General features: G+C 46.8%; 1 protein-coding gene and 1 pseudogene across 15 annotated transcripts; one reads left to right on the top strand and one right to left on the bottom strand.

The window, feature by feature from the left end:
- The window catches only part of LOC133904557 (syntaxin-132-like), a 31743-nt pseudogene extending 18266 nt beyond the window's left edge, over positions 1-13477 (bottom strand).
- Positions 12192-22895, top strand: LOC133905466 (uncharacterized). Of its 15 annotated transcripts, none has more exons than XR_009907621.1 (12): positions 12193-12649; positions 14574-14928; positions 15737-15843; positions 15950-16049; positions 16140-16214; positions 16952-16985; positions 17308-18919; positions 19017-19095; positions 19174-19232; positions 21030-21183; positions 22373-22421; positions 22602-22895. XR_009907621.1 is itself a non-coding variant. In XM_062347259.1 (10 exons), exons 3-9 carry the CDS (start codon positions 15774-15776, stop codon positions 19217-19219), a joined length of 2016 nt encoding a protein of 671 aa, XP_062203243.1. In that variant the 5' UTR covers positions 12192-12649; positions 14574-14928; positions 15737-15773; the 3' UTR covers positions 19220-19232; positions 21014-21396. The 15 variants fall into 15 exon arrangements, 8 of the variants coding, with proteins under 8 accessions (XP_062203243.1, XP_062203240.1, XP_062203241.1 ...); XR_009907620.1 differs by lacking the exon at positions 22373-22421 and adding an exon at positions 21250-21341; XR_009907616.1 differs by lacking the exons at positions 22373-22421; positions 22602-22895 and adding an exon at positions 20351-20389 and having other exon boundaries at positions 12192-12649; positions 21030-21396.
- Positions 22896-26757: the final 3862 nt, after the last annotated feature.

Below are 26757 nucleotides of genomic sequence, written 5' to 3'. Positions count from 1 at the left end.
GAGTGTCGTACGGTCAAAGGACTCGTGGAGCAGCACCAGAGGGAGCGCAACGAGTCCCGCGGAGGAGGCAATGCTGAGGTCGCCCCCGACAACGCTGAGCTCGGCTTCCAGGAGCCCGAGCACGCCGTCGCCTTCATCAACGGGGGCGCGTATACGCCTTCCTCGCGCCGTGGCATCAAGGTCATGCGACGCGAGGTGTGCTCGACAACCCCGAGCGAGGAGGCCGCAAGGCCCCTAAGGTGGTCGGATACTTCGATCACGTTCAGCATGGCTGATCACCCCGCCAGTACTGCAGCCGTGGGGCGACTACCTTTGGTAGTGTCCCCCACTGTCTGCAATGTCAAGGTCGGCAGGGTGCTGATCGACGGTGGTACCGGCCTCAACCTCCTTTCCAAGGAGGCTTTTGAGAAGCTGCAGGTGTCTTCCCGACGCCTAAAGCCGTCGCTCCCTTTCTGTGGAGTGACCCCTGGGCACTCCCTGCCCCTCGGGCAGGTTGAGTTGCCTGTCACGTTCGGGAGCCGGGACAACTTCCGCACGGAGTGCGTCCTCTTCGACGTCGCGGAGCTCCCTCTCCCCTACAACGCCATCCTCGGGCGTCCGGCGCTCGCCAAGTTTATGATGGCCGTGCATTATGCATACCTTACGGTTAAGATGCCCGGCCCCGCAGGCTCCATCTCTGTGATCGCCGATTCCTGCGGCGCCGTCTCCTGCGCTGAACAGTCATACATGGCTCTGGTCTCAGCGCAGGCCGAGGTCGATAGCTCTACAGGGGGCCCGGGACCCTCTTCATCCAAACCCCGACTCGCCGCCGATACCTCTGTTCCAACGAAGGAGGTCGTGGTGGGCGAAGACGCTACCCAGGTTGTCCGTATCGGCGGCGACCTGGGCAGCAAATAGGAAAGCGCGCTCGTCACCTTCCTCCGGGCTAACGTAGACGTGTTTGCCTGGCAACCGTCCGATATGCCCGGGATCCCTAGGGAGGTGATCGAGCATCACTTGGCGGTGCGTCCGGACGCCCGCCCGGTGAAGCAGAAGATCCGACGGCAGGCGCCAGAGCGCCAAGAGTTTATCCGCGAACAGGTCAGCAAGCTCCTCAACGCCGGATTCATCCGAGAAGTCCTCCACCCCGACTGGCTAGCAAACCCAGTCATCGTCCCGAAGGCCATTGGCAAGCTCCGCATGTGCATGGACTACACCGACCTAAATAAGGCTTGCCCTAAAGATCCCTTCCCCTTACCTCGCATTGATCAAATTATAGATTCAACTGCGGGATGCGATCTTTTATGCTTTCTAGATGCAAACTCTGGGTATCACCAGATTCGCATGGTCGTAGGGGACGAGGAAAAAACTGCTTTTACCACCCCGGTGGGGACTTATTGCTACATGTCAATGCCTTTCGGCCTACGCAACGCTGGATCATCCTTCCAGCGCGCTATTCGTATTACTCTTGACTCGCAGGTTGGCCGTAACGTCGAGGCTTACATCGACGATCTCGTGGTCAAAACCCGAGACCGTGCCACCCTGCTCGAGGACCTTGCCGAGACTTTCAACAGTCTCCGTTCTACCCGCCTCAAGCTCAACCCGGAGAAGTGTGTCTTCGGGGTGCCGGCGGGCAAGCTCCTTGGTTTCTTGGTCTCTGGCCGAGGGATCGAGGTCAATCCAGAGAAGATCCGGGCCATCGAGCAGATGCGACCCCCGGTTCGACTCAAGGAGGTCCAGCGCCTCGCCGGCTGCATGGCAGCCCTCGGGCGCTTCATCTCCAAGCTCGGGGAGCGAGGGCTCCCCCTCTTCAAGCTTCTGAAGAAATCCGGTCGTTTTGACTGGACGCCGGAGGCCGAGCAGGCCTTCCGCGACTTAAAGAAGTACCTTACTTCGCCACCCGTATTGGTGGCTCCCTCTCAAGGTGAGCCCCTACTACTCTACGTTTCGGCCACTCCTTAGGTCGTGAGCATAGTGCTGGTGGTGGAGCGCGACGAGTGTTTGGGGCCGGGTGCTGGGTCCCAGCTCCCAGAGGCCCCCGACCACTCACTTGTCCTCGCGGCTCCCCCTGGGCAAGGGGTCGAGCCCGAGCACACTGCTCTTCCCAGCCAGGGAGTCGAGCCCGAGTGCCCGGCCAGCCCCGACCGTGCCGCCAAGCCTGGGGGCTGCGGCAGCCCCCCGGGTGGAGCCGCCGTCCGGGCTCGCCGGGTGCAGCGACCGGTGTACTTCGTCAGCGAAGTCCTCCGGGAAGCCAAGACAAGATATCCCCAGGCGCAAAAGCTACTCTATGCCGTGCTCGTCGCCTCCCGGAAGCTGCGCCACTACTTCCAGGCGCACAAGGTCTCGGTGGTTACCGCTTATCCACTGGGACCCATTCTCCGGAACCGGGAAGGCACCGGGCGCGTTGTCAAATGGGCGGTCGAGCTGGCGGAGTTCGACCTACACTTCATCAGTCGCCAGGCAATCAAAAGCCAGGCGCTCTCCGACTTCCTGGCAGAATGGACGCCCGTCCCCTGCATTGTCCCGGAAGAAATCTCTGCCTATCCCGGGCACGACGCGCCCGGGTACTGGGTCATGCACTTCGACGGCTCCCTCTCGCTGAAAGGCGCAGGGGCCGGAGTGGTTCTCACCTCCCCAACGGGTGAAGAGCTCCGGTACGTCGTACAGTTGCAGTTCCGCGCATCCAACAACATGGCGGAGTATGAAGGTCTCATCGCCGGCCTCCGGGCTGCGGTGGGGCTCGGGATTCGTCGCCTCCTGGTCAAAGGGGACTCCCAACTGGTCGTCAACCAGGTATGCAAGGAGTACCAGTGCACGGATCCTCAAATGGCGGCGTACGTGGCTGCAGTCAGGAAGCTCGAGAGACGCTTCGACGGCCTCAAATTGCGGCATATCCCTCGCCGCGACAATGCTCCGGCCGACAAGCTCTCTCGCCTGGCCTCCTCACGTGCGCGCGTCCCTGCCGGAGTCTTTGAAGAAAGACTCGCACGGCCTTTCGTCCTGCGTGCCGAACAGGATGAAGGGGAAACCTCGAACTCAATTCAGGGGACCCCGACGGTGCCCTCAGTGGGAAGCCCCGTCAGGGCGCCGCCGTCCGGCGAGTGCGCTGTGCTCGCCGAATGTTCTCAAGATGCCTCGTGGATGTCTGACATCCGAGGGTACTTGAAAGAAAAATTCCTACCCGAGGATGAGGCGTCTGCCGAAAGAGTTGCTCTGCAGTCCAGATGCTATGCCATAGTAGATGGGGATCTCTACCGGCGTAGCGCAGGAGGTGTCCTCCTGAAATGCATCTCCCGGGCAGAAGGCGGCGATCTTCTCGCTGAGGTCCACGAGGGCGAGTGTGGTGGCCATTCATCGTTCCGCACGTTGGTCGGGAAGGCCTTCCGGCAAGGTTTTTACTGGCCTACAGCTCTCCAGGATGCTTCCGAGCTGGTTCGGCGCTGCAGGGCGTGCCAGTTCCATGCAAAGCAGATTCACCAGCCAGCTCAGGCTCTTCATACCATTCCCCTGTCATGGCCTTTCGCGGTCTGGGGTTTGGACATTCTGGGTCCATTCCCCCGAGCAGTCGTGGGCTATGCATACCTATATGTCGCTATCGACAAGTTCACCAAGTGGCCGGAGGCGGTCCCAGTCATCAAGGTGACCAAAACACGGCGCTCCAGTTTATTCGCGGCATCACCAGCCGCTTTGGCGTCCCGAACCGGATCATCACTGACAACGGCACCCAGTTCACTAGCGCCTTGTTCAGGGACTAATGCGAAGATCTCGGCATCAAGCTCTGCTTCGCTTCCGTCGCTCATCCTCGGAGTAACGGGCAGGTCGAGCGCGCCAACGCGAAGATACTGAAGGGCCTCAAAACCCGGACCTATAACGTGCTCGCTAAGCACGGAAAGGGATGGGTGGACGAGCTGCCAGCCGTGCTGTGGGCTAATCGGACTACGCCAAGCCGCACCACTGGGGAGACTCTGTTCTTCCTCGTCTATGGCGCCGAAGCAGTCCTCCCCTCCGAGCTCACTCTGGGCTCCCCTCGAGTACATGCATACTCTGAGGGTGAGCAGGAACGGCAAAGACGCGACGACGTGGACTACCTGGAAGAGCGCCGGCGGCGTGCCGCTGTCCGGGCGGCTCGGTACCAGCAGAGTCTACGGCGTTATCATCTGCGCCATGTCCGGGCCCGGTCTCTCGAGGTGGGAGACCTAGTTCTCCGACGCGTCCAGTCGCGCGAAGGAATGAATAAGCTATCCCCTGTGTGGGAAGGTCCCTTCACCGTGATCGCGATCCCTCGGGCGGGTTCTTTCAGGTTAGCGACGGAAGAGGGACAGCCACTCCCAAATCCATGGAATATCGAGCATCTTCGACGCTTCTACCCGTAGAATGGTCGTGCTCGCAGCTCAGGTCGGCAAGGCCGGGGGCTTCTCCCCGTCCAAGTAGTCCAAGGGCTCCGACCCCTTGGGTAAGTCTCTATCACCCAACCTTGTAAATATTGTACATTCAGTATTTCAATAAGCAATCAATGTGTCGAAATACTTTTTCTGGATTCCGTATGTTTAATCTGTCTGGTGAGGTGCTCGATTGTGCGAGAAAAAGTTCGCTCTCTCTCTTTTTCCCCGCTGATAAAAGAATCCCGATCGGTGTGCATGCGAGCAGTCGCCGCTGACTTACGTCCGGCATGGTAGGCTGTGGTGTTCGGTGTCATGGCAGGCTCCCGGGCACTACCGAGTTTTGGGGTGCTCTGGGTAATCCCATCACTCGAGCTGCTCGAGTAGTCCGGAGCTCGGGCCCCCGGAGCGGGCTGTCGGTGCTCGGTCTGGTCTGTCATACCCGGGTGCCACCGAACCGTAGGACCTCTGGGTTATGCCTCTGCCCGCTCTTGTCCGCCGGTTTGGGTGTTCGAGAGGTCTCGGGTCGAAAATGAGAGCAATCTATAGCAAGTACCGCACTAGCAGAGCGCACCAGACAAAGAAATTCTATTTTCTCTCTTAAGTCAGAGGCTGGCAATCGCGAGCAGTTCGGCCGCGAGGGTTTTAATGCCCCGGTCTCTGGTCGGCCCCAAGGGTCCTCGGGTGGTCCTACCACTTAGGCATGGGTGGTCGAGATCACCCGACCCCAGGAGCCTTGTATGCCTCTTGGCACTCGGGCGCTCCGTTGGAAAAATCAAGTTCCCGGGCACCCGAGCTCGGAAGCACGTCCCTCCTGGATCGGTGGGCCGGAAGGCCGACAGCTGTCCGGTGAGTGGTTACATTCAGGCAAGTCTGCTTTCGGTAAATTTATCTTCCCGAGTCATTCTCGGGGGCTCTCGCGCCTTAATCTGTTCAGTGAGGTGGTTTCCTCGCACGCAAAAACCCTGCCGCGCGTCTACTTTTTCCCAGAACGACAGAACGGTTTGCAGAAAGGAGTAGCGCGCGTGCGGTAATGTCTGACCGAAGCCCTTCGTGGTGGTCGTTTTGTTCGGTCCGCTTTTAAGGACCCCGAGCACTACCGAGTCCTCGGGTACCCTGGGTAATCCTATCGCTCGAGCTGCTCGGGTAGTCCGGAGCTCAGGTCTCGGGGGCGGGCTGTTAGTGCTCGGTCCGGCCCGTTTTAAGCCCGGGCACCACTGGACCGCGAGGACTCCTGGTCACATTCTCGCCCGCACAAGTCTCCCTTCTACTAACTGAGTGGTCGCAAAGTGAAAAAGTGTTCACTAGGCACGGCGTGTTCCGAGCGGGATTGATCCATCTCCCGGGCAAGGAAGTTTGTGTCTTTGTTCTTAACTTAGGCAATGCGGACTCGCGAGAGCTCAAAGGCCGACTGCGCCAGCAACAGCGATCAGGACCACTTTATCCTGGGGGACGGGAAGGTCGGGAATGGCCCGACTGAATACTCCCCGGGACTTCAAGATGAAACTCCAGAAGAAGCATCAAACACTCAGAGAAATTGGAGTTGCGAGCTTAAGGAAAAACTGCCATTAATATTCACAAGATATATACAAGGCATTTTCTAAGAGTTCACTCCTACATCTACATTCATCAAGACAACAAAAGAAAAAAGACTACAAATGATCTAGTCGGCCGCAGAGGCATAGGCTGAATCCTCTGAGTCGTCCCCGGGGGCTGGCGGCGGCGGCACCTCTCGCCTGAAGCCGGCCGCCACCACGGCGGCGGTACTCCGGACCGCTACCCGGGCGGCCTCTCCCTCAGCCTCGACCACTCCCTCCCGCGCCGGCTCCAGCTGGAAGTTTGGGTCCCTACTTCGGTAGCAGGCCAGAACGTGCTCGGCCACTGCATGTGCCAAGCCACGTCCCTCCCGGGCGGCGAGTTCCTGGACTGCCCAAGGCAGGGCATCGAGGCGCTCGCAGACCTGCTGCAGCCCCAACACTTGTCGTGCGGGGCCATCGCCCTTCTCTCCTTCAACGAGCCGTCCGAGACCACCCTTCTCTACGGCCCGCCGCATCCGCCGGAGTATGTCTTCCAGCATATGCTCGAGGTTGACCCGCGAGACAAAGGCGGTTTCGAGCTTCTCCTTGGCGGCCCGCAGCTGCACCTCGAGTCCCTGGTTCCCGACCGGACCGGAAGAACCGCCAACTGCTGCGGGGGCGACAGCCTGCTTCGTCTTGGCCACCATCTCGGATAAAGCGCGTTCGCGGGCGGCTAGTTCCGCCTCATGCTTCGCGTTCTGCTCCGCCCTGGTCGCCATGGCCGCCGCCGCCGCGTCAGCCTCGCCTTCTCGACGACTCAGTTCGCCTTCTCGGCGACTCAGCTCGCCCTCCCGCCGGGCCAGCGCGTCCACTCTTTTTTCCCGTTGGGGCGTACTTGAGGTCTGGGTCCGCAAGTGCCACCTCTCAAAAGCTTGCCACGTGACGTCTGTACCAGCCTCGGCCTCGACCGCGACGAAGGGCCCATTCGCAGTCTCCGTCCCGTCGCCTACCAATGGACCCGGGGGCTACTGTTGGTGTATTAGGAACCAGGGGTCCCTGAGTCCCAAGACCGGACCGGCCGTCCGCCACATGTCACCATCCCGCGGGGTCCACCCTGCAGGAGAAGAAGAAACTAAGTCCCGGGGGAAGGTGCTCGGGGCCGTAGCCTCTAGGTTCCCGAGCACCCCGGTTCCCCGATGATCCGCAGAGTCCAAATACCGGGAAGGAAGTGCTCGGGAGAGAGTGCTTGGGGCTGCACGTGGCAGCCCCCGAGGACTCGGTTCCCCGAAGGTCTCATCCAAGTGCTCGGGAGAGAGTGCTCGGGGCTGCACGTGGCAGCCCCCGAGGACTCGGTTCCCCGAAGGTCTCACCCAAGTGCTCGGGGCTGCACGTGGCAGCCCCCGAGGACTCGGTTCCCCGAAGGTCTCATCCAAGTGCTCGGGAGAGAGTGCTCAGGGCTGCACGTGGCAGCCCCCGAGGACTCGGTTCCCCGAAGGTCTCACCCAAGTGCTCGGGAGAGAGTGCTCGGGGCTGCACGTGGCAGCCCCCGAGGACTCGGTTCCCCTAAGGTCTCATCCAAGTGCTCGGGAGAGAGTGCTCGGGGCTGCACGTGGCAGCCCCCGAGGACTCGGTTCCCCGAAGGTCTCACCCAAGTACTCGGGAGAGAGTGCTCGGGGTTGCACGTGGCAGCCCTCGAGGACTCGGTTCCCCGAAGGTCTCACCCAAGTACTCGGGAGAGAGTGCTCGGGGTTGCACGTGGCAGCCCCCGAGGACTCAGTTCCCCGAAGATCTCACCCAAGTACTCGGGAGAGAGTGCTCGGGGCTGCACGTGGCAGCGCCCGAGGACTCGGTTCCCCGAAGGTTCGCGCAAGATCGTCCGACGACTCGAAGGGTCCCATCGTCGGGGTGTCAGCCAGTCAAGGGCCCAATGCCGCATTTAATAGGCACGCGCGGCCTGACATCCTGACATTCTGAGCTGCCCACGCCCCAGTGTCAGACCCTGCCATGCACTGGCAGGGGGCGTGGGTCCATTAAATGCACGGCAGTCCCGTTTCATCTGGATGCCTCGGGATAACGTTGCCAGAATCGAAGCGCTCCGCCTGCCACCCTGCCCTGGCAGAAGAACAAGACAGGGTGGGCGCACCGGGCACCTCTGAGGCTGCCCGGTGGGCCCCCTTAATGGCGCCGGAGGGCATCCACAGTGGCGGGTGGTCGGATGCGCGCCGCATTTTTCCACCGCCCCTGTCACTTCGCCAAGACGGAATGATAACGTCTTTCTCCGTGGCACCTTGGTATTTGCGCCCCCTCTTTTCCATTCTGGATAAGTCAAGGTCGGCGCGCCTATAAAAGGAAAGGATAGAGAGCCCTTGGAAAACAGACGGAAAAACAAGGAGAACAAGGCAAGGAAGCCCAGATAAAAAGGCGAAGAACATCACAAACAAGCAAAAGCCAAGCTAAACACGAGAGCCTCCAACTCTCTGTAGGTAGCTCACCCCTGTAACAGATACATTCTTGAAGAATTCCCTTCAAGAAGAGGTATAACACACACACACAGGAGTAGGGTGTTACGCCTCCGTGCGGCCCGAACCTGTCTAAACCCCGGTGCACCCATCTTTCTCGCACTAGGGCGATCATCTCCCACCAGCCACTGCATTTATTTCCGTTCCCGCTTATTTCCCAAACAAGCTTATCCAGGATCATCCCCCCGGCCGAATCTCTAAAAAGGGGTCTCTCGGGATCCCTGCGACAGGAGTTCATCCTCCGACAGAGCATCAGACTATTCGGTCAGGCAAATTTCAGTAGAACAGTGTTATGTATTTTGGGTATAATTTTTCGCTCCGAACTCCGATTTTGATGATCTTGGGCTCTATAAAAAGCTTGTGAAGAGCTCTACAAGATTATACAGAAATCCATCCCATTTGATAACATCAAAATTCATGAAACAGGTCCAATTTATTCATCTTTTTGTTCCGGCTTTCGTGACTTCTCTTTTGTTGCATTCATAAGATCTACTAAAGCATATACTTGACAAACATGTTAGTCTCATTGATTATATTGTCATTAATCACCAAAATCACAATCATAACCTAATAGAGTCATTTTCGTTACATCGTGGAAGACTTTTCTGACATGTTGTGGCTGGGTGCAACAACAAACACCGTCAGGGTGAGCCAATGGATGCGCTCTATTTTGTTCAATTGCTTCTAACTTCTCTCTCTGTGGAAGTTTTTTTTGTTCCTGTTGAGAGAGAGGCGGATCTGGTCTCGAGGAGAGAGAGAGAGAGAGAGCACACACTTAGTAGCTGAGACCTAGTCCGATCTAGATCTGATCATGGGTAGTCTGGCCTGGTATATTTGATTCGGTTCGAAAAAATCCGACCTAGCCATTGTGCAGGCTAACCTCGGGTTTTAAAAATAGACTTGCAACTCCTTTCGAGCTGTGCTTTAAAAATAGGTCTCAAACTCAAAAAAACCTGAGAAAACCAATGTTGGGCAGACTCGGGCTTAGAAACCCGGCCCAGTATTGGCCTTGGGCTTAGGGTTTTTCAAAGCCTAGCCTGAAACTCAGCTCGGCTCGATATTTGAACAGGTCTAGTCCAATCCAATGCAAACATGTTAAGTTGCGTCATAAACATTTGCGTGAATTGCATCTTGCATCAGGTAATTTGTGGAACCGAGCCCTTTCTTGGTTAGTCGAGGGTGTTGTCAAGCACCACACCTATCCTTCCTCGAATCCGGATGTCCACCTCCTTTCTCAAGTCAATGCTAGAGCTTTTAGTATAATTTTTTTAATAAAAATAACACCAGATAGTTTATATGGTTTGCAATCCATGACAAGTCATGTTTATGTCTTCTGTTTCACATAAAACACTGCGTCTTTGTGTGAGGCATGTCTTATTTTCCCCTCACCCTTTTTCCTCCATCTCCGTGGAAAATTAGTTTAGAAATGCCTGAGGTATAGAAGTTCAAAATGCTCTAGATGTGAAAGAAAATAATACATGCTGAGTTTATAGCAGACTCGGATGAAAAAAACTATTTACATAAAAAAATTAGCACTAGACGAGATTCAACTGGTGCATCGATCGGCTTAAGGTGTTGTTTTCCCATCTCACTTAATTTACTGTGCATTGATAATTTGTGATTACCGCTGATCTGCTACTTTGCTTGGTTGGGGACGTAAAAGGGTTCAGATTTGTTGCAGCGGGGGATGTATGACTGAATGTGGCTTAAATTTCTGATTTGTGGCAGTTTCGTTGTAAAGTTCGTCGGTTCCCTTCCTTATTGATGCATGTTTAAATTTTGTATTTCTAGATTTTTTTAAAAAATAAGCACCGAGGGAAGGATGTTCCTTAGGATTCGCCACACCTCGAACCCTGACTGACTTAGTGATATGGTGCTCGACTGACCGTTAGCATCGTGAGATGCTTGGCTTATATTTCTAGATTTTATCCTCATTTGATTCTTTATTTTGTCCTCATCATGCATATAGTGGGAGGGGCTTATTACCCAAATTTCGTTTATAAGCGGAAATGTGAGATTCAGATTGCTACCATTGATATTTGAGGCAAAAGTTCACTTATAATGTCCTCAAATTTTAGGGTCATTTTCTACTGCAAAAAAAAATATATTAGAGAGCAAAGTTCTTAACTTATGTACGAATTCAATTTTGAATGTCCCTTTGTTCTACAGCACATCCTTTAGCTGATCCACTTATTATTCTTGGCTGAGTCATTTTTTGATTCTTTACTATTAATTTCTTCTATGCTTGCATGCTATTATGGTTATTAGCTGGCAAAGAACTTGGAACCACTGTCTTGCAGTAAGTTGCAGAAAGAGTGCAATCTCACATTTTTCATTGTAGTTTCGTAGATATGTAGTTTGTACCCTTTTTCACATTTTCCTGAACCAAAGAATGTTTTTTTAAGTGTGCTCTCAATGGCATGTTGGATTGCAGTAACATGACATTTACAGCATGCAAGAAAATAAACTCATGGATAATACCGAGCCTCTTCTCACGTGACCTTTTACCGTTGACCCACCGTCCACGTGTCACTCTCTCATTCACCACTATAATGTATAGTGGGAGGATTTGCACCGCCCCACTGGCATGCCCGCTGCCCGTTAAGGATGCAGTGTGGCGGGCCACGCCGCCAACCCGTTGGGCTAGCTTGCGCTACAAGCCCACATAGTGTAGTATCTCAGCTCACTTAGTTGGAGTAGGTTTATACTAGGGATGGTAATTGGATTTGTGGGTTTTGCGTCCGACATGTATGGATTTGGATGTGATTTTTGTTTACGGGTCTAGTGGGTTGGTACCGAAATGGGTGTGAGTCAGGGAATTTTTTATATTTTCTAACATAAATATTTATTTAAATATATTTCGAATGAAAAAAATTAAAAAATAGATGTCTACCACTCTCTTATAAGGTGATTAGATCTTTACCGCCCCTTGAGAGGACGGTAAGCAGTCCTACTCGTACCACAGGCCCTTACCACCCTCCCATAAGACGGGTATGCTTTACAGCCCTTAAGAAGCAGTTAGCCCTCGTGTATGAACAGTGACCCATGAGAACAGTACTAGGTGACTTCAATTTCTATTCCCATATTCTCTATTCAGAAGATCATGTTCTGTTGCTTCAAAAATCCTAAAATTTTTTTTACGTATTTTATAATCCATATAAAACCCATTAATTAAATTCACTCAAAAAAACTGTGTAGAATTTAAATTTAAATTCTAAAAAAATTATCACATTATATAAGAAGAATATTAATGAATTTTCTCAGATTTTTAAAAATTTACTTGAGACCTTAACAATTGTTAGACATTATAAAAATAGTTTTTTTTAGAGAATTTAAATTTAAATTCTACATAATCTTTTTGGGTGAATTCAATTAAAATGGGTTGCACATAGATTATGAAATATGTAAAAAAGTTCTATAATTTTTTTAGCAATAAAAGATTACTATTTTAAATAGAGAAGATAAGACCGAAAATTGAAACCACCGTTCCCATGAGTTACTGTGCATGCACGGGCTAACAGTACTTTCCTGGACTGTAAGGCCTACCTGCGCCATCGGAGGGCAGTAAGGACCTATGGTATGAGCGGGCTGCTTATTATCTTTTCAGAGAGCGGTAATATCTAACCGCTATATGAAAGGACGGTAGATGTCTATTTTCGAAAATTTTCTATATAGGTATATTTAAATAAATATTTATGTTAAAAATATAAAAATAAAAAACTCGTGAGTCGGGTTCGGATTCTTGAAATCACCCGTGGATGCCCATCGCGTCGCCCGAGTACCATTCGAAACCCAGCGCAGCGGCCCAGTCGTGGAGTCCCCAAGCCCAACGAGAAACCTAGCGAGTAGCGACAAGCCACGAAGCCATTGCAGCTCCACCTCCGCTGCTCCCTCAGACCCTCACCCATTCGCCGCCGCCGCCAGTCGCCCGCCACGCAGCAAGCCATCAAACGAGCATCGCCGAACCGGTCGCCGGTTTGAATCCGCCGAGGCGTCGTCCGTTGTCTTGATTCCATCCACGCCGACGACCGCAACTCGTTTGGATTCGGCTGCTCCGTAGCCGCCGCGAGCCCGCGAAGTCGCGAACCTCCTCCAGTCCTCCTTCGCCCTACCACCGAAGAACAATAACGCCAGCCGGCCAGCCACGTCGAGCCGTCGATTGGATTCGTGTCTGGATCTGGAACTCTGGATTCGCGTCGTTCGTCCTTGGTCTGGATTCGTGTCGATTGGAGCCCGTGAACCTCCTCCTTGGTTGGTAAGGAATCCTAACTTGCTGTTTCCGATTGATAGTCTGAAAAAAATCTGAGCACATGAATACATGATGGACCTCGCACCTGGAATGTGATGACGGAAAAGTTAGTAAGGAAAAACACACATTTTTGCATATATTCCATACACTGGAGATGAGATGAAAGATTAAAAGGTTTGAATACAAAATGGATAACTAAGATAAATGAGAGAAACCATGATTTAATTTGATGCGTTTCTGTTCCTGCCACTGGATAATAGCAATGCTGCTGCAGAACTAACACAAACAGGAATAATAACAATGCATGACCATCACTAGAGAGTAAAATTGTACTGTTCTAGAAGAGATACCGGATTTCGGGTCCCCCATCGGGTCTCGGGTCCCCGTCGGGGCCGGGGCCGGGGTGGTTTTGCATCCGATATGAATTTCGGGGCCAGGTCGGGTTTGATGGTTCGGGTTTTGGGTCGGGTGCGTTTTCACTCCACTCGACCCCGACCCAACCCGTTGCCACCCTTAGCCTATGCAGACTGTCTGTGGGTCCCGGCGGCGCCGCAAGCCAGTACATAGTAAAACTCCCAGCAAGTCTTCACAGCACAGGCGGGCAACATGTACAAACGTAGTAGTTTTTTCCTGATTAGTTTTGGAAGCTTAATAAGCATGCAAGCGTACACGCAACGCATACATGCATGCAAGCCATCTTGTGGTGGCATGCAGGCTGCCACAAAGCCCGCCAAACTCTTTGTGGTGGCGTGCGGGCTGCCACAAGTGCCCGCGTACAGGCTTTGCAGCTGATGCGGACGCGAGGCGGGCAACCGCAGCCTGCCCCACCTGCATCTTTACTGCCCGTTGCCTGGAAACCGCCTTCTAACTCTTATAAATAGACCTGGTCGCAACTGAGTGGTGCATACGAGCGAGCAACAACGAGCAAATCCCTCCTAGCCTATAGGAGAAGCAGTACAAGCTTGTACTTGTTTAAAATTTTGGGTAATTAGGGCAAGCAAGCTATATGCTGTTGCCCTACCTACATTACACCTTTTATAGTTGTTATGTTATTACATTCCGCATGCATTTTATACATGGTTTTTAAAGCGGTAAGGTGAGGCAAGGTGATCCACCCCCTTTCAGCTGGCTAGGCGCTTAAGGCACTTGACGAGGCGATGCCATATATACATGGAGTATCTAGACCAAAGGAAAAATAGGAGAGAAAAAAAGAGGAAAAACAGGAGAGATGGTCAGTTTAGGGGTCATCCCATTCAACCTAGTAAGCCCACTTAACCTAAGTCAGCCCATCATAACCCACCCAAGGCATGCAGCCATCTTAACACACCACCTCGAGCTCCACAAGCCACCAACCATTGTAGGGTTTCCTTCTGCCATCGCCTCTTCACTTCTTCCCATTGCCCTTCAATGCTCCCTTCCACATCGAGCAACGTTGCCTCAACTCCTCCGCTCCCCTCAACCTACTCTGCTCCTCCACGCTCCTGCAACCTCTTTCCTGATCAAAACCGACAAGATTGGCGAGGGTGGCGCGGCCAAAGAAGGTAGGAGATAGTGGAATTAGACAGAGATGGGTAGCGCGATAGTGAAATCAAGCAGAAGGAGGGCATACAACATGTAAACCATGGAATCGAGACGGAGAAGGGCACGAGATGGCGGAATCAAGACGGAGAAGGGCACGAGATGGCGGAATCAAGACGGAGAAGGAACATGTGTAAGAAGACGGGGCGACGCCTTGCCCCTGTGGCGACCGAGTTGCGCCTTGTAGCCTAGGTGCCGCCTTAAAACCATGGTTTTATATTCATAGTTGTGAGCTTGCTTATATTCTGCGTGCATTTTACTTTTAAGTACGAGCTCCCATAAGATGAATGGTCGGTATTAAGTTCATATTTTGTAGTATCTCTTTGATTTGATACATCAGATGTTTTTGCAGCGAAGCTTTTCTCTTGCCCTTGAACTTGGCTCATATTTACCTGCTTTTGCCATTGCACCTAAACCCCATCCCAACCAGCTCACTCGCGCAAGGGTTTGGAGATTTGTGCGTCGTCGGGTAACCGCGCAGCCGCTCGTCGCCCCTCTCCACATGGAGAACCCTCTCGACGCCAGGAATCGACGCCACCCCAGCCACCTTGTTACCGTGGCTGCTCTAACGCGTCCACTCCTTTTGCCGGATCCAGATGGGAAGCCACCGCCTCTAGACGTCCGCTCCTCGTTCCCTGTCGCCGTTTGCCATTCCCTGCCGGTTTTCATCCACGCCTGAGGCCGCCCCTCGGAGCTTATCGCCAACGGTGAGTCCTCATGTTCCCCTCCTCTATGTATTCGTCCTGTCAACTGTTATTTGTTCGCTGTGAAAACCATGCAATGTCCGGAATACCTGTAATTAGTTGATTATTTGTGCACTGCAAAAACCACTCTTTTTGCTGCCAAATGCACTGTTTGGATTTAGAACTGATGCGGAGAAATGCAGATGGCTGGTAATGCCGAATGACCTATGAGAAAACTAGGATTGTATTGTGAGATATAATATGGGAGGTGAATAGCCCGGTCTATTTGCTGCCCAAACCGAACAGAACAGCTGCCGCATCCGACCCATTCATCACTTTTCCTTCATGTTAGATGTTATCAGGTGGACAATTCAATGGGCAAAGTTGATGGCCTTCATTGTTTAGTTTTCTGCACGTGGACTAGAACAACAGTACTACTCACGTATCACCTAGACACGTTGTGTTCCTTTTTGAAGTCACAATCTATTCAAACTTAAGACCATCTGAATGCCCATTGACCAATGTGCTATGGCTATTTCAATGGTTTGACATTTCTTAATTGTAGGGTTTGCATGTAAGCTGTTAGTGTCATTTCTTTTTAAGATTATACTAACATGTGTTTTTTCAAATTTTATGTATCACCAATCCGTAAGATCTTTTATTCATGCCGCATTTACATTACTTCTTTTCATTTTCCCTCCATGGTTCATATATCTCCAAAGCTACATATGTAGGCATCAAATCCTGCAGTAATACGCGGGTTGTCAACTAGTATTCTTACATAGAGATGGCCCACTACCTGCAATTATGATTTCTAATGCTCACTTGTCAGTTGGCCACAACACTGGCAAAATTACGCTCCTCCAACCATGGATCCGAGATCGCAGCATTTGTTTGGTGGTGCAGGCCGAGAGATTGGTGGAACTCCAGAAATGGAGGGTATGAATCACTTGCCACCTACACTCTTTGCCCTCCCCTTGCATTTGCAGGCTTCTCATTTGCTGTATCTTACTCTCTCTTTTTTCCTTGTTTTTTTTCCTTGTAGGAGGCCGGAAGGCAGCAGTGGTGGACTTCTCTGTCACAGATGCCAAGGTGGTCTGCAATCTTGTGCGACGGAACGAATCCGTGGTCAGGAAGAAGCGGAGGTCCTCTCTCGCTTGCGTTGCTGTCTTCTAAAATCTACTGCATTTTTTGCAATCCAGATTTACAAATGATCGTTGCATTCGCCTCTGCAGATATCTGCTGTCAATGTCTCCCGGACCAGATGGTCACATCAAGCACGTGAAGCGGCCCAAATTCATGAAAGAAGTGTGAGTAATGTACCCTGCACGCCTGTTCTTGCTGATGAACAAAAAAATTAGTAATTAGCTACCACACATAAATACATACCGGCAGTGGTGAGGCTAGAACAAGAGGGGGCCAATTACGCCCAATGCCACCGCAGTTATACAAGTGTAAAATTAGCAATGTAGTAATGATATAATTAATAACTAAGAATTAGAGATCAATCCTTCTTGTTATTGGGTAACAAATATTATAGCAACTACATGTGATTGTAGCGTGTTGAATTATTTCGTGTGTTCACCCGTCTCTTAATGGTGTTAAATATGACAAAAAAAGAGAGAGAAAAAACAAGTTCAAGACTAGCCGTAGAGAGTAGAAAGCAGATGAAGCATCACTAAGCCTATACCTAGGTACCAGAAAAAACTTTGCAACTTTGGCCGCCATTATGCTCTGCCAGTGCATACCGGACACTTTCATGCTCTACTGCTGGTTAATTGCTTCACAGAATAAAACAGAAATGGATGATTAGTGGGGCATTTCTTCAATTTATTTTGTTCTGTGGTTTTAGGAGAAAATTTGTTCTGGTTAACAGGGGCTTGTGGCTTGCCCTTCTTTGCTAAAGTAAAACCTCCCCATCACAAGCTAGTTGCTCTTGATTGCCTTATTTCTATTTTCTACTCTACATGTTCTAGTCATTAGTATCTTAGTAAGAAAACAAAACAAAGGCTAAAAAAGCTAAGTGTTACATTTCTCTTCTTTACAGATACGTGGCTGAGTCATATGTCAGGGGGGATGAGGTAAATTTGTACTTGCCCAAATAACATAGTTTGCACTTGCATTTCTGTTATAAGGACTTTCTCTTTCATTCATTGTTTTACTTAAGTTCCATTGATTTAGGTAACATCCACATAGCATCATTTAAGGGCTTCTGATGGAGAACTATTTCTGTTGTTTGCCAAAATGTATATATGATATGCTCTTGTTACTATGTCATGGTTTGCCTAGAATTTCTTTTGTAAGGCATTTCTCTTTGATTTTCTGTGCATTGTTTTAGTTAACATCGACGTAGCGTAAGAATGAGCTTAGCTATGCGTCTTATTTCAGAAATATGTTTTGCAGCTATCTTGCGAGAGAGTAAGAACCCATGTTGAAAGATGTTTTGGTTTGGATCGCAATGGCTGCAATCACCACATAGTTCAGGATGGTATACAGCTTTTTAACCTGCAAAAAGAAGAGGATGGCTCTCTTACTCCGAACAGTTTGAAGATCATGCACCGTACAATCAACAAGCTAAGCCTTGAAGCACTTCATTCAGTTGCTTGTATTGTCACCCATAATAGGATTAGTTTTGAGAAGACTGGGCCAAGAATGAAAAATATCATAAAGGACCACCTCCGAGCTTACTTGTCCCGATTAGATAATGAAGACAGCAACTCTCAGTTGTCCCAGATTTTAACTAATCTGTCCAGTTATCAGTCTGATTGCGTGACCATTGCAACACCTGTTACACCAAGACTGTTGACATCATTAAACCAAGCTTTAGCTGGACTCAAGGCATTGCCCATGCAAGCTCTTGTTGCAATGAATAGGAAGCTTAGAGAAGAATCATGTCCCCCAAGATTTGGGAATGAAGGTCGAGCTGCCACAAGCTGGCATATTGCTGAAGTGATAAAGAAAAGGTGTGATAAGATCATATCAAAGCTTGGGGAAGGTATTGACCTGCCAAAGCATTTAGCAAAAGCAATGTCAGTGGTGAACCTATGTCGGAAGGAAGATTTGAGATGCATGGATATTTCACATTCGGAGTTCTTTCCATTTTCAAAGCAGGTTATCTCCTTGCAGAATGATGTCCTGAATGCTCTGTGGTCACTTGAAGAAATGAAGCATGATAAGCTGAAACTGCTCCGTCCAATATTGCATCAAAGCTTGAAAGATAAGAGAAAGAACAGGAGGTTCAGTATAGATGTGAGACATTATTTGGTAGAATGTTTGTTTGAATGTGATGAAGGTAATTTACCAGATAAGGCACTGCAAGTCATTGCTTTTTTCCATCGCATGTCTCGCAATCAAGCTATGCCCACGGAAGAGACAAAGGAAGCAGAGATAGAGGCTGTCTTGAATTTAAGCAGTCAGCTCAGAGCTGTAACATGTTATGATGCAGCAGGAGACCCCATTGATGATCTGTTAATGAAGTCATGGAGTGCATGCCCAAGTGATGATCACCTTATAAACTTAGATAGTGAAGACTGCAGCAAGGATAATGACTTCATACTCACAGAGACCAATTACTTCAATTTTGGTTCTCAGCAGAATGTGGATGAGCCCTGTAGTTCCAATAGCTTGCCTAATGCTGCTGATATGAGTGGACAATATTCAAGTGGAACTATAGGTGGTGCACATTGTGTTCCCAAGGCTAAAGATTTTGAATCCATGTTCGATACTCGTGGGAGATGTCGTGGATGGAGTGGATACGCTGCAGGTGTGCGGCATTTCAGAGACAGTGAAGCTGCTGGTAGCGTGACGGAGCCTCATTTGAGTAATAATGTTGGTGCAAGCAATGTGGAAACGACTAGATGCTCTAAAGGTCGCCCTGAGATATGTGATGAGACTGCAGTGGATGCCCACAAGCTTATCGGACTTGTTCTGGAAAACATGTTGCTTCCAGAAAACAAGGCTGATGAACTCACGGGACATTGTCTTGGAGAAGGTTGTATTTCTCAAGGTCCTCAAGGTACATTGTAAACCATCATTAAAGTTTTTTTTCTTTTAGTATAACCTTGTTCATTTATCAGCACCCTTGTACATTAATGTATTGTTTGCCACCATAGCTCTTGTGGCAGAGGACAACCAAAGCGCTGACATTGTGATTAATGCTGTAAAGAGCATCTTGCCTAATTTATCGAAAAGGTTTTTCTTCTTCCTCCCTACCCTTCCTCCCTTGTGTTGTTGCGCACACAAACACTCTAATACTTTGCATTTCCACAGCTGCATTGAAAAAGTTAGGAGGATACTTAATGGTGGTGAGCAGTGAGGACAGTCTTCAGGTACATTGCATGGGTTGCTACTTTGTTTTTGTTACATAGTCTAACCTGTGACTTGATATTTACCTAGTATGGTTAAGTTATGTAGAGAGAGCATGATAGTAAGTACAACTAATAGTTAAAAAAAATGATTGAATTCCATTTTGCTAGGTTGGTAGAAAGCTTATCAAGTACATATGGTCTTAAGTACTGTACAACACATCCTAATAAGATTTTTACTCCCATCAAATGGTTGTTTCGAACCATAAAGCCAAGCAGAAAGATCCAGGAACAGGGACAATGACATCTAACAATCAATATTGTACACAATTGAACTTCAGAATTCCAGTGCAGGATTTTGGGCAATTTCTCTCGTATATTCCTTTTCTGTTGGAGTAAAACCATAACAGTTTCAGGAAAAAAGAAACATCAAGTGTCACCAGCTTCTATTTGGCTCCTAGTTTTCCAGTGATATTTTGACATTCATCTTGCAGAATCCTGAAAATAAATTGCGATGGTTCATTTCCAGCGTTATTGCAATTAAAATATGGATAAGTAATGTTAGGTTTCCTAGACTTTACTGTACAGGTGAAAACCTTACAAAGAACAAACTTGTTCAACTTTTTTTCCTTTACAAATGTGAGAAGACTAGCAATGGCATTTCACACCTATATATGTTCCCGTTCTTCTGTACCTACATTTTGGTCCGAGTTGGTTCGAGTTATAGTAGTAGATGACTAGATTGCTATAAGCTTAATTAGTACCCACAACTCCGATTTGATACAATAACAACTTTTCAATCCTCAATTATTCACTGCATTAGTCTCTTTTTGCGAACATGTGTGGTACTTTGTCCATGTATAATTTGTGCAATGACTAGTGAGTAGTGACTAGTGAGTGATTCGATCTGTGAATACTATGCATTTGTAAACACATTTTGTGGATGGTAAATTGAGTGTATTTGACACAATTGTGAGTGATTCACAAACATTATTGCCACCTTTTGTGAATGATTTCCTGTGGTTCATTCAGTATGTGCAAGTGCTGCAATACAATGACATGTTGCGAGCACCAGTATGGTACTACTTTCTTCATGCTTGTTTAATAACTGTTACAATTTCATGCATGCGAGGATACCTAAGAGATTTTTGGTACGGCCTGCTTTGGAATATAGCAGCATGGTACTACTCTCTTAGACCACTACATTCAAAATCTTCTGATGTAAATTAGCTCTTTGTAAATGGGGGTTAGGTAAAACCTTTTAATATGATGTTAACATACGGTGACAAATGAATTGGACCTGTGTCCTGTCAACTTTTTCACATTATGCTTTGATGGTGGGTCAGGAAGACCATCTTATTCTGATCTGTGGCTTACATTATTTAGATGTTGATCATCTGCTTGGATATTGCATTATGTTATCTAGCTGTTTAGCTGTTGTATTCTTTCTCGTAAAGAAGTCCAATATATGCAAATCAGTAACCACGTGTTATGTGTATATGTGGTTCTGGTATGCAAAACAATTATGAGTACTTTCATCTTGAAGCTTTCTTTGTACTTACAGAGCAGCCCTAGTTTTATTTTAAGCTTGACTTGTCCTGTTTAAGAGAGTTTTTGTCTTATAAGATGGATATTAGTGTTACTTTCTTTGCTAGGATGAACAAAGTGCCTGGCTTCTAGTCACGTGCCTTTAATTGTCTACCGGATATGGCCTGGTTTATGTATTCTTAGCGCAGGAGGATTTACTCATGTTTCTTTTTTCTTGGTTGCATGTAATACAAGTTCACTATAACGAATTCTCTCAGCTTATTACCATTGCAGGTACAGGCTGTTGGAGAGGGTTCAAGGTAGCCTGGAGGGTTCAATAGTACTGATTTTTGGAGTGTGGAGTGGAGCTCATTTAGTCAAACTTTAAAAAGTGATCTTTCAAGTGGCAATGCCTTTTTGGTCGTTGCTGAATTCATTCACTTGCATGGTACTTCCCAACTTTAGCTTTCTATTAAGATCCAGGATGTAATACCTAATTGTTGAATGGCACTAGGAGGAATTCTAAAATTCTCATCGAAGATGTATGGGCTGTGGTACTTCGGCTATAGTGTAAAATTGTGAAATTTCACCCTTTGACTCGGGTTGGTAAGCTTGCAGTCATGTGCAGCACCAGTTAAACATTTGTTCTTCCTACTATTATTTTCTTTTCCGCAATTTATGTTGTTAATTTCATGTACTCGTTTGTTGAGTGTGACTTGTCATACTCACCCTCGCTTTAAACTACAGCATGTGAATAGTGGACTAAGCCAAGCAGGGATGGGGAATGGGAACGACTATGCTTTAGTGACCTCTTTAGTTTTATTTTTCGTATCTACTCCTTAATTGACTGAGATGGAGAGATTTTAGTCGATGAGGTTAGGGCTATTGGAGTTAGGGGAGGAGGGGTTTCTGGTGGGGATTTATGGTTGTTGGGCTTAGAAATGGGTGTGGGGCTGGCACAGTGAGGTTGCGGGGACGTTGTTGGCCGCAAGTGAGCGACGGACATCTGGTGAGCCAGTGTGTGGGCGGAGGTATCACATTTGTCTCAGTTAGCACGGCGGGGGCTGTACCTGGATCTGGTGGCAAGGATGGGAGCAAGCGGGGGAGTGAGCTATCGTGCGTAAGAGAGAATATCGGGTGGTTGAAGACCATGATTGGACGTTTGGATCATGGTTAGACGGTGGAGAGCTGTCAATTGATGCCAATCATAGTATCATTTTTCGCTCAACTAAAATATAGTCGGACCCTTTATTCTTTTACTCACTTGTAAAATGTTCCTAAATATGACTAAAGAATGCAAACCGTGTGGTGGTTGTGATATACTTTTCTGTATTTATTTTTAGCCTTACATGGCTACAAGTTAATTTTTATAACTGTGGTGGCTGTTGTGTCTAGGCCCAGTTTGGGTGACCAATATATTACTTCTGTGATTAGATTTCACTCGTATGAAGTTCCCTTGCTTCTATAGTGAAAATAATTTTTTAATCATGCTTAGCTACTAACTCAAATCAGGGGTTCATGAACCTGCAGCCATCACGAACTAAAGCCAGGGGATATGCAAAGAGGGGTTCATAACTAGCTTTGTTTGCTCATTTTACGAGTTATGATTTATATGTCCTTATTTGATCACTTTGCAGCACCTAAATTCTATTCGAAATGAGATGCTCAATTGGGATGATCAACGATGTAAGAACTTATATGGTTTTCCGAGCTCTGTAAAGATGTACCTCTTATCCGTAGTCTCTAAATTCATTGGCTTTTTTAGATAGTGCATACTGTACTTATCGATGAATTCAGCATGATAATGCTTGAGGAGCACTGTATGAATGTCTGTACTTACTAGATTATTGTTTCTTTCTCGTGCAGGATGATCAATCAAACGGATAGATATCTGCAAATCCATGGAAAAAAGATGGTTTTTTTTTTATCAAGGTGGTTTCATTTGAAAAATTGGCACCTTGGAATTTAGTACTGGTGCATATATTTCTGTTTGAGAGGGATACACAGTCATCTGATAAGATAGTTGTAAATTGAGTGCATTGCAAGACTAATCACGTGCCAGATTTTCATTTTCTTTTTCGCAGATATATTGTCATAGATAAGATTACTTGTTACTAACTATGTCAGACAAATCCTTGCAATGGAAATTTAAGTTGATTACCTTTTCAGCGTTGATTGATATTTTGCACTTTTAAAGAACGTGTGAGTGTAATTTGTAATTCTGTATGCTGCTTGAAAGCCATGTCAGGGAGCGTTGTTAAATTTCTGAAGACATCCGATAATTTCATTATATTATTAATATAAATACTCATTTGTGTAAAAATTTTAAAAGCATTTCTAACATTCTAAACACACAACAAAGCACTATTATGCAATGTTTCTATATTGGTAGATGTGTGATGTAGATGTATCTATAAAATCATGTCAACATGTGTGAACATATATCTAGCGTCTATATGAAATTGTCTTATATCTCCTATGCTTAACAATTTGTGTCACGCTTAAGACACGCTTTGCCAAAATGCATCTACGTTCCCTTAGACATGAAATAAAACATATCTAAGGGAAGTTTTCTAGTAGTGAATATCCTGTTGAAAAGGAAATAAAGAAGAGATGCTTGCGATTAAGAAGGTTTTCCTATACATTATTTGCATGCTTTGCTCGTTGAGAGATGCTTGCCTTCATCGTCTACATCATTAGTAAGTACCAACAACCAAGATGAAATCAGCATTGCCACTGTCATTGCATTTCCCTTGATTGACAAAATGTAAGTAAAAAAAATATCGAATTAGCTATTACGGGTTGACCTTTTTTTGCTAACCAAAGGTCATCCACCATACAAAGCTTGCCTACCCCTGAGTAGCCTCAGCCCGGTCGGGTGAAACCCGCAAATCACGAAACCTGGTTGTCTCAGCCCGATCCGAACCTGAAACGGTAAAGGATAGAAATTGGCACTGAACCCACACTCGTCCTGTGCCCGTCATTTTTTAGCTGTAGCATTCTTCAGCATACATTAAGCTGCAACTCGATTAGTCCATCATATATGTTCCAACACAAAAGAAGAGCGCAATTTAGATATGTTCCAACATAAATGAACAAAATCACAAATTAGCAATTAGTACGATTGTGCTTTCAGCAACAAAATGAACATATAAAAATCGTGTACAACAGTCAGCAGATTCAGCAATCATGTATGCATCTGATGTGGGCAGTGGTGGCGACACCGACATGGTGTCGCTGCTCCCCAGCGTCTGCATGGCGTTGCTGCATCGTCGCAAGCGACTTCTCCTCGATGTCCTTCGCCATCGCTCTCGCCATCTGACCGAGAGTGACCACGCGTGGACTGGCAGCCTAAGGGGGTGACACGAACGGCAAGGCCGAAGGGGTCGTCTTGCATGGGCGCGTGCTGGCAGTGGCTATGGGAGAACCAGAGTTACTCCTTGTTCGGCTGGGCCTCTGTGGACTGCGGTGCTACGCTGGGTGGTTGGGCTTGGGTTGCCTGTGTGAGATCTCATGTAACCTGTGGGCACTCATGAGCGAAACTTTAAACCCACATCTAACCCGCTCCATCTCAATACTCGACCTACTAGATCCATGAGCAAATTTTAGTACTAAACCCACACCCACCGAATGTAGAACTATCTAATACCCGAACCTACGAGTTCAATTGCCGTTCCTACCTAAGATCTTTTGCTAATGTTCTAATAATCTATAGATATAAACAATTCAATCACAATATTCTTGCGAAAAAAAAGAGAAGCTGATAAAGTAACACATAAAAATATAAAAGAGAAAACTGAGCAATGAAAATATCATATCACGTGGATTTAGAAAAGATAAAAATATAACAAACACATATGTTTAAGATGTCTACGAGAGAGAAAAAGAAAGAGCAAGGAAAACAAGCATTTGATAACCAAATATAATGAGATTTGTTCTTTACATAGAAGATAAAAAAAAAACAAAGAAACGAAGTTTCACTCGAGCGGTGAAAAAAAAAACTAAAAGTGTATCTAGCCTCTAAATATGATTTTGATAATTAATGATAATATCTATGAACTAATAATGATGTTAAGAATTATTAGTATGTTATTTTATAGGCGTTTTATAGAGGAGAGATATGCATCAAGATAGATAGACTTTAATTGATGCTCAGATAAGTTAATGACAATACATATGTACTAATAATATTATTGAGAATTATTAGTAGGTTATTTTATAGTAAGATATATAAGTAATAAGGGAAAAATGCACACCCCCCTCATAAGTCACTCCATTTTTGAGATTCCCCCCATAAGCCATTTTGTTGCAAAAAACCCCCCCAACGGTAATTTAGATTTGCAAACCCCCCCCCCCCCCCAGCAATTGTTTAATCCAGAAAATAGGTTTTCTTTAATATAAAAAATATGTAAATTCTTTAATAATTTAGATAAAGGTTTTAAAAATGATTCCTTTGGTGAAATAAATAAAATGAAATGTTTTTAATTCTATTAATCTTATATATATGTTTTTCAATGATAAAATAAATGTTTTAATTATGTCCCTTAGAGGAATAAGGATATAATTTTATTTATTATTTGTGTTCGCAAATAACGACAAATCAATGGAGACTGATGCTAAATCTTGCCGAACTCTCTGCATCTACGGAAGAGAGGCCGAGCGCTGGAATGCGGCCAAGTGCCATGCTAATGGGTAGGCCAGCCAGGCAAATTAGAGAAGATTCCCTTTATACCATTGCAACTTATACGTTTGCCTTATGTGTTATCTAAAATTAAAAACATAGAAAACCTAGAAAAATTAAAAATTCCCTTTATTTTCTAATTATTTACCATTTTTCCATAATTAAAAATATAGAAACCCTATTAAAACATTATTCTAGATTTTCTAAATTTTTCTCATAATTAAAACATTTATTTTATCATTGAAAAACATATATATATATATAAGATTAATAGAATTAAAAACATTTCATTTTATTTATTTCACACCAAAGGAATCATTTTTAAAACCTTTATCTAAATTATTAAAGAATTTACATATTTTTTATATTAAAGAAAACCTATTTTCTGGATTAAACAATTGCTGGGGGGGTGGTTTGCAAATCTAAATTACTTTTGGGGGGGGGGGGTTGCAACAAAATGGCTTATGGGGGGGGATCTCAAAAATGGAGTGACTTATGGGGGGGTTTGTGCATTTTTTCCAAGTAATAAAGTATGTATTCGTTGGGGAATGTAATAAGATTAAGAAACACATCGATATCTTTGAGCTCTTAGTGATGCTCATAACGAGAACGAGAAGCTCAAAAAATTTGACAATAAGCATAAATGCAAAGTTAGTTATGGAAGATTAAGTAACTAAATGTATAACAATGTCAAAGAGTTTTATGGACTAACTCATGTGCTATGTGCTTGAGAGTGGGTGGATTAGTTTCCATATGAAGATTAATAATAAGCGTGAAAGCTAAGTTACTTATGAAGATCAAATAACTTAAAGTATAAAATTATCAATTATATTTTATAGACTAACCCATATGCTTTATGCTTGAGAGTGAGTTTGGGTTAGGATCCATAAGAAGGCATAAGTTGAATTGAGATATTCAATACGTTAAGTTGGAAGAGCAAGATTAAGATAAACTTAGTGAATAATTTATATGCTTGATGCTTGTGGTTCATGCCTCAATGGTGAACAAATGAATTCATTAAAGATGTCGGATTCAAAATAGCTTCGTATGATAAGACGATGAAGGGCAAGCAATACTCACGTGCAATAAACCATCCGATGGTGAAGGGCAAGCAAATGGCTTGACGCTAAAGGACCAATGCGATGGTGAATGGTGAGTGAAGACTTTACGCCAATGGACTGTACGAGGCCATGTGAAGCTATAGGTGATTCACATCAATCACATGAAGATCAAGAAGGGAAGCAGGGATGAACATCATCATCAAGCTCAAGTGAAGAGTTGATGATGAGACTTGAAGAGTTACGAGAAGCATCGAGACTAGGGTGATGTGTTCGTCAAGTC

This window comes from Phragmites australis, chromosome 22 (genome assembly GCF_958298935.1).
Source record: "Phragmites australis chromosome 22, lpPhrAust1.1, whole genome shotgun sequence".
In the NCBI taxonomy this organism is placed as follows: domain Eukaryota; kingdom Viridiplantae; phylum Streptophyta; class Magnoliopsida; order Poales; family Poaceae; genus Phragmites; species Phragmites australis.
The sequence above is the reverse complement of the archived record's forward strand: the minus strand, read 5'-3'. Positions and strand labels throughout refer to the sequence as shown.